This window comes from Chaetodon trifascialis, chromosome 14 (assembly GCF_039877785.1).
Source record: "Chaetodon trifascialis isolate fChaTrf1 chromosome 14, fChaTrf1.hap1, whole genome shotgun sequence".
Lineage (NCBI taxonomy): Eukaryota > Metazoa > Chordata > Actinopteri > Chaetodontiformes > Chaetodontidae > Chaetodon > Chaetodon trifascialis.
The window spans coordinates 9592366-9607432 of NC_092069.1; the positions used below are offsets into that span (position 1 = coordinate 9592366).

Below are 15067 nucleotides of genomic sequence, written 5' to 3' on the forward strand. Positions count from 1 at the left end.
GTGTTATCTACTAATTACCTGCACTAGATAAACACCCAGAGCTTACCTGCAATCATAATGTGAATGACAATTTAGCTAATGGCTTTGATTGGAAATACACAGTTAATTTACAGCATGTTCCTTCTTCTTTGTGTCTGTGAACAGCACATTCAGCACACGTCATTGATATTAATAGTAATTCCCAGTACATTATTTTGGGACGGTAGCGTCTTGGTCCAGACTGAAATATCTAAACCGCTATTGGTCGGATTTTACATGAGATTTTGTCCAGATTGTCATGGTCTTCAGAGGATGGAGGCTCCCCAGATATCAAAATAATCAGATTAAATTGTGTCACGCTAAATTATTGAATCATTGTTTGATGCCTGACACTGAAAGAAAAATTGAAAGAGCTCGTTATGTTCAGTGTTTCAATTTCAATAACCGACCCTGAATCAACACTAATTCATGTTGTATGCCACTACCAGGCCTTTTTCTTTCTGCAACATTTGGACAATTTATTACTCATCATGTGAATAAAGTTCAAGAAAGCTTTTGCTTTAGCAACAAAATTAAATTAGCAAAGTCATTTCCAAACGTTCGGTGACAGTAAGAACCATTTCAATTTACATAATGTTTACTACAGTAACAAGATGATTAAATGTGCCTTTGAATATTTATGAAACTATGCTTACAGATCAAATCCTGTATACAAAGTGAAGCACAATATCTCAGCCAATTAAACAGTGAGTAAAATACAGTACTTATAGTACCTAGCATAGTAATAGGTTCACTGCATGTGATTTCATACTTGTAGAAACTATCTTTCATCGTTGTCTCAGCCTCTCTCCCCAGTGCTCCTCTTTTCTGAATCACTGAAGGTCGGCTGCAGTATGTCTTGGTGTTGCAGTGCAACATTGATAGATATGAAAACCCCAACTCTATCAAAGATATGATGATGCCAACAACCCGCGGTACAGTAATACCGCAATAAAAAGGCCATGTTACAATATTCATCACAATATTTAAAAATGTTCTTTATGAAATGATAAATCTGATGTGCACAGCATTTTAATTAATGTAGAATGTGGTTTTTCCTTTTATGTTGAAGTGCTTCTGCCACAGTAGCCAGCCACGACCTAAGCATGTGCAAACAATTGACATGAATCGCTCTTGGCAATGAATGATTTAACTGTGTATGTACAATTGTAAGTACAGTGTCCCCTGCGGTAGAAAACTCTCGCTCAACACTGAGGTTGCTGGGACACAGAGATGCTTTGGCCTTGGGTGACAGCCGTGGGTGAAACCTTGCATCGTCTCTCCATCACTTGAGAGGACAGTCAGAGAGTAAAATAGGTCCCTTTGCTGTACAAGTCAATTTCAGCCTCGATCTCACTGTTGGGCCGTGCACTGTCCACCTCTTTCAGTGAAGGGTCCCCGGGGAGATCTTCCACTGCTGGTGTTTTGGAAGGAGGAGGTTGTTCCTCCTCAGCTCCACGTGGTGTGTGTGTGTGTGTGTGTGTGTGTGTGTGTGTGTGTGTGTGTGTGTGTGTGTGTGTGTGTGTGTGTGTGTGTGTGTGTGTGTGTGTGTGTGTGGGTCAGACCATCTCCAGGCTCAGGGTGTCCTGCCTGTTGCTGCTTCTTCCTTCTGTTTCATGAGGTTTCTGTTGAACAAGCAGAGCTAGAAATAACTTCCTAAAGGTCTCACCTTGATTCTTTTCACAAAAGCAGCAGAGCAAATGAGACAAGCCCTGCACACATTCATTCTATCTCTCTCTCTCTCTCATACACACAACTTAAAAGTTACAGGAACAGGTTACATGCACACACGCACAAAATATTTAAATAAATGCCTGGTTCTGCATCTACTGAAAACTTCCTCCCTCTTATGTTTAGCTGGTGCAAGCTGTGGAACTGAGGGTCCAACACTGTGCATTCTAGCAGAAGGTTGTTTCGCTCCCCGTGGTATCAGTCTATCAAGTCCTTTAGTATGGCTCCCTTCAATTTGTAATGGTGATGGAGTTGTGTTTGCATTGTGCCTGGCTCTGTTCTATCATGTTCTTGATGGGCACAGACTGGAGGTTGAGACTCATCGCCCAACATGGTGGTTGCTTCTTCAGTGATGTAAGAAGCCTTCCCATGTCCTCTACCTCTGTGCTGGGGGCTGGGTCCGGAGTGTCTGTGTCTCCTGCGTTACGCCTGACTTCATCACTCAGTAGCGCTGCAGCGACTGCTTGTTGTTGCTCCAGGCAACGCTCAAGCATGTCGAGTGAGCTGTCCTGTCGTGCAACCACATCCATGATCAGTGTGTGGACTGACAGGTTTCACATTATATTTGCTGGCCAGCACAGATGTGGCAGGCAAAGGACGCACCTGCACACCTCCCTCCACCAAGGAGACAGCTTGGCCATGGCTGTGAGGAAATGGTATGCTTTGGTTCCAGTATGTTTACTAACCTCTGAAATCCATTGTTGGTGACCACAGAGAATGGCCTAAACTCTTTGGCTAAGCATTTACTGAAACATCTCGTTATTTCTTCAGCTCTCAGAAGGTTATATGGAAGTGGGGCTCTAAATGCTTCTTCCAGAGTCCTGTAATAGGTTGTTGTTGTGGTGGCAGCGAAAGAAAATAGCAGCTGACATCTGCGACAATCACGGTAAATGTGGACTGCAGTCGGTAAAACTTTCAGGTCACCTGCCACCATGGCACATTTATCTTATTTCTAATATTAAGAGATATTATTATAAACCAAAATGCTGCCACACGTCAGCTCTAAAAGTCTAAAAGAATCCTCAATCTTCAATTAAAATTCTTCTTATCGTCGTGGGTCGCCATATTTGACGACTTGATTTGCCATTTTTCTCATTGGATCTGATCCTTTCTCCATAGAGTTGCCACTTTATCAGCACTGCACTGCAAGGATGATTGGAGTCTGTCTTCTTGACTAGTATGATTATGTCTCTCTGCAATTGAAACAAAAGCAATACAATTTTCGACAAAGGCAGATGGTGGACGCAGCTGAACTAGTAAAATAACAGTGTAATAATCTCATAATTTATCTCAATGGAGCTAAAATGGGTATTAAATCCATAAAATCCATAATTGATTGTGGCACAAACTCATATGACATGTAGTCTGTCATTACTGTCTCTTTGAAGGACCTCTTGTTTGCTTTCATTCCCCCCTGAAGAGAACGATAGACAGTAGTGTCACCTTGTCTTGTAATTTTGTGCACACAATCATGCCTGCCTCAGCATGAATGACTTTGATAATTAATTGACTTTGGCAGTCCCTTAACTTTTCATCCAGCCCCATCATCAAGTTTTGTTCAATATCACAAATATTATTCTAAACTAATTGTCTTCAGCCTCGGTTGCATTTTGTATTTGGCGCCAATTAGCAAACATTAGCTGATGTGCTGAACTATAATGTGACCTTGGTGAACATCATACCTGTTCAAAAACATCAGTATTTTAGCGTTGTCAGTGTAAAAATGTGACCATGCTGATGTTAGCTTTTACCTCAAAGTGCTGCTCTGCCTAAGAACTGCTAGCATGGCTGAAGACGCTCACACTTGTTGAATCTTCAGATTTCCACTGTGATTGTATCTTACTGAACGTGAACTGAACGCAACATGTCTTGGTTGTTGGAACAAAAGTGCAATCATGTTTTTGCATGGCATTTTTTAGCTCCAAGCACTCACAAAACTCAAGTGCCTTCTGCCACTGAAAGTGATTAGAATTCACTAAGCTTTGTCTGCACTAGGCAGACATTGAAATCACTGTCAAAGATTTCCTTTTCATTGCTTCCTAGGCCATTTACCTCCCTCATTCCTTTGCTTTGAAATAATTATGCTTGGTTCAAGTCACCTCTGAAGTATCACTATCCATGAACGAGTGTTTGACAGATGTGAAGAGCAACACTGTGGCTTTAGTTACTATTTCCTCAGTAGAGGCAGCTTTGTCAGTGTAATCCACTCTGACAGCCCGATAGTACTCTATTTCCTGCCGCCGCACCGCCTCTCTGCAGAGCTCCACTCAAGAGTTAACTAAAACATTTTGTTCTGGGTTCACATAAATGGAGCAAAGGATGATCATTTCTTTAGAAGTGTCGTAATTACTGGTGAGGAGCTGACAGGAGTTCTGCATGCGACATGTTGGTAGTTCAGCAATGATGTGCAAAGGTAGGCACTTTTTCTCTGCTGTTCACTCTTGATGGCATTCCACCCAGAGGCTATTTTAATACTCTGGTAATATGTTCAGTCATATTGAACTCAGGGGAAGGCAGGTGATTTGGTTCTTTTGTGATGAATGCACACCTACCTGTACTGTGTGTTTAATGATACAGGGTCTGCATCAGATTGTTTGGCATTGTTGGGAGGAGTTTCAGTATTTTGTGCTGGCAGATAATCTTTAGCTGCAGGAATGATACACTGTTTGATGTTGCTAATGCTTCACTCATTTAATCCCTAAGCTTGTAACTCATTTGATAATGTGTAATGCATCTGTTCTTCATTAAGTATGGTGTGATTAGCATTTAAATGTGATGCTCTTCCAGCTATCAAAGCTTTTGTCAACATATTGTGCTTCAGGACCTTTTAGAATGAATGCTATTTGATGCACTGCCATCAGTCTCAGAGGGGCCTCCTTTAAACCTTGAACCTTTTTAGAGGCATCTGAAACATGTCACAATCTGGTGTTTTGTGCGGTGAAGCAACAGTTCTGCCTTGATTCCAACAGTAATAAAAATAGAATTAATTGTTGCTTGAGTATTAATATGCTTGCAGGTTTTCTAAAGTTCTTACAAGTTCTACACTAACCACATGTGCTCTGGACACCATTCCAGGCAACCTCACAAAAGAACTGTTCAGTCTGCTGGGAAGCTGCCTTCTCAGCATCATCAATAAATCTCTCAGTTCTAGTATGGTATCCACTGCTTTTAAAACAGCTGTGGTTATTCCTTCACAGAAGAGACCTAACCTCTATACCCAAACTGTAAGCAATTACAGACTGATTTAAAATCTCATCTTCGTGTTAAAACTGTTAGAAAAGGTGGTTGTTAGCCGACTCAGCCCATCTGTCTAATAACAGCCCTCTCAATGAACTTCAGTCTGGGTTCAGATCCAAGCGCTCTGCTGCCCTGACCGGGGTAGCAAACGATTTATTAACTGTCCGCCATGGATTCTGATCTTACGTCTGTCCTGCTATTGCTAGATTTGAGTGTTGCCTTCTTATATCTCAGCTCATATCTGAGTAACAGAACACCAAGATTGTATACAATATTACTGTATCTGTACTGTATGTAGTATCTGTACTGCTCTAAGGTTAAACATGGTGTTCCATAGGGATCAGTACTTGAATCACTTTAGCTCTGTGTGTACATTCTGTCACTTTGTCACATCTTCAAAACACCAGATAAATTACCATTACTATGGTGACCGTACAACAGCTGCTATATTCCTTACAAGACTGAACATGTTTGGTCATAAACGCCTGTCTTAGATATTTTTTCATACAAACAATGGTTGATTTTAAAGCACTTCTTCTGACTTACAAGGCTTTAAATGGACTGGATCCTTCCTACATCTGCAGTCTTACTACTCTGTGTATTCCCTCACGTCCTTAATGTTGTCCAGTGTGTCAGAACAGTGCTGTTTGCTAGAGTCCTCAGTAAGTCCAGGAGTGTGGATCACACCGCTCCAGTGAGCAGCAGTCAGTCGGTTACTCTGGTTTGGAGTGTCCTTTGAGGGGAGGCCTGTTCTTATGCCTTTAAGTTCTGTTTAGGTTTACTTGTGACAGTATTTAACACTTTTTTATACCTACTTTAACTCAAGTAAACCACCCAAATACTTCTACTGTTTCTGCAGTTTTTACGCATCACATATCTGGAACAAAACTGTGGCAAAATCTGGGCTCAAGACTTTTCTCTTCTTCCCTGCATTTTATTAACTTAAATTTAATTATGTATTCATATCTTCTACAACACTATAGCTGCAATATAATTTAAATTTTGCTGCTTAGTGCCATTTTAACCCATTTTAATCTTGTATTGTACTTTGTTCAATTAAGATCCTATTTTTGCATCTTTTCATATTGCCTTGGTTTTAATTTACATCTTGTCTCTACATATCAGGATATCTTGCAAAAGAACATTTTCTTCTGTGATTGAGCCTCTCATTCAGACACAAACAGCATGAGATTTTTTTTTAATGACTTCTATGGTGCAGATTTTTCAAATCTCTGGTTTCGGTGTATATGCATGAGTCTAAAACAACAACAGTGGTGGACTACTGATTAGTGTACATTGGGTTGGCAAGGTCACATGCCAGAAAGCTGTTTAATGATGACAGTTGACTAAAAAAAATGCTACTTTTGTCTGTTTTTAGGTTTCTAAAGCCAAAGGAAAATAAGCTCACTACACATACTCAGAATGTTCTCTTTTGGTTGTTGATGTATCATTGATGTCGAGTTTATTGGCATCTTCTAGTCCAGCATGCTTGTTTAAGTGTTTGAAATGGTTTTTGTGTTCCTGCGTATGGATATGTTTTGTAAAAGGGAGGGGGAAATATCGTCTTTTTTTTTTTTTTTATCTTTATAGTTATGGCCTTAATGCAGCTTATGTGTGATGAAAAGCACATTGAATTGCCTTGTTTTGGAAAGGTGGGACAGAAACACATTTGCCTTGCCTTTATTCTGCCTTGCCTTTATTATTTGGAAAGGATGTCCTCACTGTTATGCAGCAATCATCCCTCATTTTATCTGTTTTATTTCAGTTCTAGAAAGCCTTCAAGCCATTGTCACAAAGAAAACTTCAGCACAAAAAGTTTGAATGTGAGACAGTGTTTACAAGCACAGAGATTGTTATTAATTTTCTCCACTCCTGCCTATTCTGAGCTGTAGACTGCTAATGTGGGGAAGAAGTGTTGACCATTATACTGATAGTGAATTGTTGTAAAGTGCATTCTAAAGTAATTTGATGTCCTGCCTGCTGTCATATGTATTGCCACCATCAGGATGAACCCATACCCCAGGGCACAGCTTTCAAAAACAAAGCTGTTTCCATGCCACATTAACACCTTTATTATTGCTATAAGCCAGACATCTTTAAGCTGCAATTTTAGCTTATTTATAATGCTCATTACTGCCTACGAAAAGCCTAAATGCACCAGAGTACTTGCTACAGTCAGTAGCTCATACTGCAGGCTCACCGTTTTCAAAAACCCATTAAAAAGAGTTCATACACGAATTGCTGCCGAGATGATTTGTAATCCATCAATTTAAACAGAGTGTGTTTTTCCCTACATGGCTTCATAACACCACAACACTTCCAGGTGAGATTGTATCAAAATTAGTTTAATTCTGTCATTAATGAATGTTGAGAGGCATTTTTCTGTCGGGCTGTTTTTATCCACTTTGGGTCCATTTTCTCTGCACCCACTTGTGTGTTTGTGTGTGAAGTGTGGAAATATAGCGTACTAATTTTTGCCTGTAGATGTGTCCGTTCAGCTTAAAATGCAGATTTAACATTTCCAGCAGCAAAATGAAAATGTGCATTTTATAATGCAAGATGGAAGAGCAAATGCAGTACTGTTGTCAATACATTGCAAATATCAGAACTGTTGAATTACTTTCTGTCAACCAACTAATTGATTAATCTTGTAACTGTCTTAGCACAAAAAAAATATGATGACTGATTTAACCTCTTTACAGTAGCTAGAGATCAGTTTCTATATTGAAGCCACTGAACAGTTTGCCGTCTGTGCCAATAACAGATGATGGATTGTGTTATGTAAAACACCAAATAAATAAAGTAAGGGTCCCAACTTTTTTGGAATCTGGATTGTTGACACACAGAAAAACTGCAAGTGCTGCTGTTTTAATGTACTGGAATGGAAATGGAAAGCAATTGAATGAGCTTAGGTGAGACAAGCCTGCAGTGAAAAGACGGTGAGAGCTTTTGAGCGTATACAGCAGCATGTCCAGACTTTAATTAGGCAGTAGTTGTTGAAGGTACCTGCGCCTTCCTTAGAGATTTTCTCTGTGTCAAAGGACTTAATTTTGATGTTTATGTGCTGTACAGCTGATAAGCCTGGGTGAAAAAACAGGAATTATTTGTTCATGTAGATGGTGCAAGTGTTGCATCCAGACCACATTGTCATTGATCAAAAGGACTAGGCCAGCAGGAAGCTCATCACATTGTTCATGTATTCCACGCAGGCTCCATCACCCCCTTCGCCCTCAGCTAATGAACCAAAGTATGAGAAGCGCTGGCTGGATGCCGTCTGCCTGCCCTTGTTGATGGCCAGAGTCTCCAGATACAAAGCTGGCACAGATAAATTAAGGTAAGGGTAATCCAGCATGATATAATTCACCTCTGAGATGCACAATTCACTGAGCACAGTTGTTGCCTCAGCCAGCACTTTTCATTTAGGTGGTAGGATGTTAATGCCAATATCTATGCACAGGCATAAACGGCTTAAAAGGTCACTGCAGCTGTGAGGCTCTGGCTTAGGAGGTGTGACTGTGAGAACACTGGTCGAACTTGTAAATGCATTTGATTATTGTGGCTGTCCTTTTTATATTGATTTTCATGTGTGCAGTCGTGTCACGGTTGTTTTTTCTGTGGATGGTTTTTCAGCATGTTTTATTTTCAAACTGGGACAAAAAAGGAAAACCCAATAAGGTTTTTCATCTTACAGAAATCACGAAACGTTATAGTAGCATTTGGCAGGTAATGTAGGGAACAGTGTTTGTATACAAGGCTGAATGTCATTCAATTACAAAAGCATTTATTTTTCCCACACTAACAACAATTTTGCAGCCTTGTGATTTCTAAATGCATTATGATTTTTGTATCTTTGTTTGCTTTCTGCAATTTTCCCATAGTCATCTGCTTTGTTATAGTAGGAGGTAATAGGAGTAATGGCACATAACCCCTATTTAAGTGTAGTACACTAATGACAGATATTAATTATGTAATTGTTGTTATCAAAGTCTGACAAGAGGAGATGGTAAACACCTTTACATAACTAGCAAGTTTAGTCAGATTTCTGGCCTAAATCAAAACTTTGACAGTTTATCTTTGCTTTTAAAATATACTAATAGTCAAAGTTTGGTATCATGTGCTTGTGGTGTGTGTCCCTATGAATGCAAACAGGGAGCTTAATTGAATATGTAAATTTACCTCTTTTAATTTTTTTTTTTATTTGAAATTATCAACCTCCATCAGTTTTTCCTTATCCTTTTTTGCACTTCTGCTGAACAGAGTAGTCTTTCTCTTCAGGTTGTGTGCATAATTGTAGAATTGCAGGTATATTAAGATAAATAAATAATGGAACTTTGCACTGCTGAGTTAATTAAGGCTGTTTATTAAACTTGTTTACTAGGCACCGCATGGGTGTTGTCCAGTGTTAAGCCCGAGGCAGCTGCCTAAGATCAGGAAAGATACCATACTCCTCCTGGTCATAGAGGTTAAGGTCAGTCAGCAGCTCTACTTCAGTGGTACTTCACTGGGAGGAGGAGGATTGGCGTACGTTAGTACTTAGTCGTTAGAATACAAGAGAACCCAGCAAGAGGGCAAGTGTTTGCTCACTGACAGTGGTAAAAATTATTATAATAATTATATTTATCATCATCATCCGCCATCATTATCCATTCTCCTTGATCATTGACCATTATCTACCACCTTCATCATCCATCATCACCATCCACCATCATCATCCATCCTACATTATAATTCTCCATCATCATCAGCCATATCATTATTCATCATCATCATCATCATCATCCACCATTATTCACAGTCATCATCCATCCTCCACCATCACTCTCCATCATCTTTATCATCCATCATCATCCAACAAGATGGAAATGGAGGTTTGTGGTCTAAATTAACATATAAATTTGCAATAAAAAGGATGGCACAATCGCAGATTCTCTCACTGTAATACAACAGTACTTACTGTAGATCCATAACAATCTTTCATATTGTAAAATAATCATTAAAAAACTTTATGAATTAAAAGGTTATCCATAAGGTAACATACACCAAATCAGCCCACAGTGAAACAGCTGCTATTAATCTGTGCTCTAGCTCTAGCACAGTCCACATCACCGTCTGAAGAGTGCTCACATACCTCAGTAAGCAACTCAAGGCTGTATTTATTCTTGTATTCTCTGCTTTTTTCTCAATTACAGGCTGTATTTGGATAAAGTAACAAGTAATTGAAATTTTGTGAGATGTTAAGTTCAATCAGCAGTTTAATGACTGCTTAATGCTGAGTGAAATATTGAACAAATGTATTGATGAGATTTGGAGCTAAGTCCCACTAAATCAAATAACCCAGTGCTGAATTGGGAATAGCAGAGTTCAGTCAATAAAGAGCCCTTGAGGCAAAGAGGAGCACATCAATATCAGAGTTTACTCTACAAAACATGGCTGACGTGGGTATATCCGAATACACAAACATAAATCAGATCAGTGTGGATGATAACAGGTGTAAACAGCAGATAGTGTTTGACAAGATGTTTGATTAGATAGTTCATGATAATCCTTTCTAGTACTGTTCTGATTTGTAGCCAAAAGAAATGTGTTGTGCTATCATTGACAAATGCAAAAAACAGTCATGAAAAACGACTTTATTAGAACAGAGCCATTGTGGCTTTTATACCTTAAACACAGAAAATTCTGTTTCCTTTTACATTTGCCAGATCATAGATGATTTGTTTAGATGACAAATGAGAGATGACAGCAGTGGGATTAGGGGAGAGGGTGCTGGCAAACAAAATGCAATAAATGTGCATAATCCAAACCCTAACCCGGCCAGGCACGAGTGATTCATAGTTGGCGCCCCAAATGAAGCATGCTTTTGTGAAATCATGGAATGTGTAGGAGATTTTGAAAGTCCCTGTCAGTTTGTAATACCATTATCAGTATCTTCTGATGGCAGAAGAGGTGAGTACCACCATCAGCCTTTCATGGCAAGATGTGGAAATAAACCTGTGCTGTACAAACAGTACTGTAGATCTGTTGACAAGCCTGAAGTCGTGCTCCCTCGTACCTTTTTAATCACAGATCTAATTTGTATAATATTTCTCAGCAAAATGGCAAAGGAACTGTTATTTAGTTCATATATTTTCTAAATTAATAGTAGAGATTAGATTTATTTCATCCTTTGCATTTAATTTGGTTGTTTTTCTCTCTAATTGGTTTCTAAAAACCAGTAAAAATGAGAATCTTATGCTTTTCATTCACCAACTCAAATCTTTTGCTCACACCTCATCTCACACCCATCTTTTAGATTTGTTTTGTGACAGTTTAAGCTAAGGATGAAGTATGGAAACAATAAAGTGAGGTTTTGATATCTCACATTTGGCAGATCTGTTTGAAGGAATTAATTAATTCCAATGGAATCCCCCACAATCAGGAGGAGGTAAAATTAATCTCCACAAAAGTGTCGAGGTCAACCTTGGTGACAACCAATCTTGCGCTGTAGATCAGTAGCACGATATCTTGACAATGCTGACATTTGCGGAGACTGAAACAATGGAAGCTATTGTAGCTTATTAACAGTGTTGCACCATTCAGTTTTATTTAACCTCCTCTGTGGGATTAAAAACTGTTCCACAACAGGACAGTGGTTCACAGACAGGAAATAAGAGACAGTGAGAGTTATGAATGAATCCATGAATATATTAAGAACACATTCTCCAAGCTTATCGTCTCATTAGCAACAAGCTGATTAACTAACAAATTTGCTTACTGACCAATAACAAGACCATTGTGCAATGGTGAACAAAATGAAAGAATTAAACAGAACAGTAGTAAGAAAATTGAAGCTCTGGGACTCTTGTGACTAGTGCTGGCCCCGCTGGGCAGAGTTTGAGATTAGCAAAGATCTGCATCACCAATAGTCACTACATCACCAAGGGTCACCTGTTTGGCATGGACAAGCGAGTGTCATTTTGTGTTGTGACCATTCAACGCTTGGTTAAAGTTGCTCCAGCCAGTTTTGTCTGTAAAGCTTTTCTGATTTTGGTAAAGCTTGTGTTAGAAAGTTGGAGCCATGCACATTTGCAGGAACCTGGAACAGGTTTCTTAAAGTACCTTCAAGCTTCAAGCTGTGTAATTCTGCAGTTCCAGGGTAAAGCACGAGGTGCTACTATTAGTGTTGATGGGAAAGTTAAGTTATGTTCTCATCTAAAGTTGATGCCCACTCTGCAGAACATGTTGTTATTGTGTAGAAGGTTACATAGTGTTCCAGTGATCCTTGCTTATTATGCTCTATGTTGGGATGACAAATAGTTTATCTCAGTCTTTCATTCAATTACCCGGTTTAGATCCACTACATGAGGGGAATTTGGGAGTTGTTCTTGTGTTCATGTTTAGAAAAGGAGTCTGAAAACAAGGCCACATGGATAGCTGACAGTGAAAAAGCAAAGAGCAGGCCTTGATTCCTCACTTTGTACAGATTTTCCTGGCAAGTCTGAGGTGTCAGACCAGCTCCATAGTCTGTCAGTGAGGTATTCTCAGCCTTTTATTTAAGCTGTCAAAAGGGATACATTTGAAAGGGAAGGAAATGTGCAAATTAATAGGGTTTTTCTTACCCCGCTGTGCGTTATTGGTTGGTTTCTTATCTAAAAGCAAGCAGTCGTTTGCATTCAGTATTAGCTATAGTTTCATAGAAATTGCATAATTAATATAGATAATAATTAGACTTGATGATCTGGTCCCATGTTTTTATTTCAGCTGTGTGTTCCTGGTTTGATCAGTGTCATGGATTCAGAGTTGAACTTGCATCGAAGCATTTCTTGGTTGGCAATTAAGTGCGAACACATTCCCATGATTAATTATGCAAAAAACAAAATGCCCCAAAGCCCGCCTCTTTCCCCGCCTCACAAATCAGTAGACATGGCACATTTTCCCTCTCATTGCCATTCACAGAATAACTAACAGCTGGATTCCCCTCAGAAACACCCTTTCCCCATATATCCTTCATATATCATTCTGTATGACAAGGTGATATGTCTCTGGTGTGTCTCAATGGATTTCTTTATTACTCGTCAGCAGGCAAGACACAATAGTTTACTCTGCTCAAGTCAATTTTATTTGTATAGCACCAAATAATAGCATTTTTTTTTTTCACATAGAGCAGGTCTAGACAGTACTCTTTATGACATCGTTTATAGACACACAGCAATTCCCACCGTGAGCGAGCACATGGCGTCAGAAGAACGGGAATGATGCAGATGTATGAGAGGAGCACACTCTCCCTGGATGCCATCTCTCAGTAAGGATTTCAGTCCTGCTCACTGAAAGTGGAAGGGCTTTAGCAGCTCCTTCTGTTAGGGTCGTGTTGTCCTGACAAGGATTCCCCAGCTGTTTGTTGCTTTGATTAATCTCTGCTTTTGGAGCTCTTCATTCATTGCACTTTCATCCCATCTTTCATTTCCCCAATTCCCGCACGCTCTCAGAGGCTTTGCATTAATTGAAAGGGATCTAACTGATATACTGTAGGTTCTGCGTCTTATGTCATTTCATCAGTCACTCACTTCATCTCTGCAATAAAGAGAGGTACAGATGTTTCGCTGGTTTTGCAAGACAAAGCATTTGAAAAGCAATTCTGAACATTTATATGATGCTTATAGTCCTACAAATCACAGCATAAAGCTGGGTCAGGCACACTGCCACAGATATAATTTGCACTCTTATTAAATCCAAAAACGACATTTAAGTCCAGTAAAAATCACCCCTGGAGAGCCCCTGGGTCAGTACACAGGCAGCGGAACATAAGATTTTAACAAGCCTATTGCAGATACAGTATGAAAGTCATGCTCACCAGAGGATTTGTTAGGAATGCTGACTTTGTAACATCTGACCTCAAGAAAATGCTGTGTGTGTGAGCGAGGGTGAACTGTTCATACTGTGCATTTGATACCCTCTATCGTTTTTGTGTTTATCAGCCTTCACCTCACGTACCTCTACAACATCTCCCTGCTCCTTGTGCTCCTCTAATGTTTCTTCTAGCCCCTAGAATTTTTCCCTAATGTTGCAAAAACCTCCACACGAATGAGATTGCTTACTCGTCACCCAAAACTGCCTCCATGTTTAGCGACAACTATCTCTGAGGCTAAACGTGTCAGCCGTGTGAGAATGCACTTGAAATTAGATGTCAAAAAGTATCACATTTTGCTGATGAGTGCCATCACCCTCAGATGACCTCATCAACACCCCATCTACTGAGAAATTTAATTGTGTTCGTAAAGCACTGCACTTAACTGAAGGCGCTCCAAGGCGATGACGGAATGCAAAAAAATGGACCCAGATGAAAAAAAACAAACATTTTTTTCATGTAAATAGTTTGAGAAGAGTAGCTTTATCAGCTTCAGCTGTAAGTTGTCTTATTTTGACATCTCCTGTTCTGTTTGGGGATATTATGCAGGAAACTTTCTTCAGCTCTGTTGTTAAGGAGTTTTTCAGCTCAAATTACATATACTGCATCTATCAAAAATATTAAAAAGGACATTTAAACTATGCTTTATTTTTTTTAGTGATGCTTCCTGAAATCTAATGTAATGAGTGATGCTGTTAAAGGAATAGTTTGACATCTTGGCATTCCCTCTCAGGAGCAAAGAAGAATGTTGATACCACTCTACCATCTGCCCGTTAAATATGAAAGTATAGCCAGCAGCTGGTTAGCTTAGCTTAGGTTAGCACAAAGACGGGAAACAAGGGTGAGCAGCTAGCCTGGCTCCAAAGGTAATAAAATCTGCCTACCAGCACCTCTGTGTGTCCAACTATATCATGGTCTGGCTCAGTTGCCAAGCAACCGGTGAAGACACCAGGAAGTTACTTCTCCCAGCCAAGAAATACTCCCTGCTAATTTTATACTTTGGTTTAATTTGTACAAAAACTAGATACAACACGTTTATTAGTGAGGTTTAGACATGCTCATAAGTAGATTGTGTTACATTTAGAAGGATCTGGGCTAGCTGTTTCCTCCTGTTTCCAGTCTGTATGCTAAGCTAGGCTAATCTGCTGCTGCCTGTAGCTTTATATTTCCAGACATGAGAATGGTATCAGTCCTATC

At 39.6% G+C, this 15067-nt stretch overlaps 1 protein-coding gene across 1 annotated transcript in view; it reads left to right on the forward strand.

The window, feature by feature from the left end:
* Nucleotides 1-15067, forward strand: part of sntg2 (syntrophin, gamma 2) — a 76615-nt gene that overhangs the window by 34960 nt on the left and 26588 nt on the right. The window contains exon 9 of the mRNA XM_070979139.1: nt 8196-8320. Coding sequence (XP_070835240.1) covers nt 8196-8320 — 125 coding nt within the window. The remainder of the gene's footprint in view (nt 1-8195; nt 8321-15067) is intronic.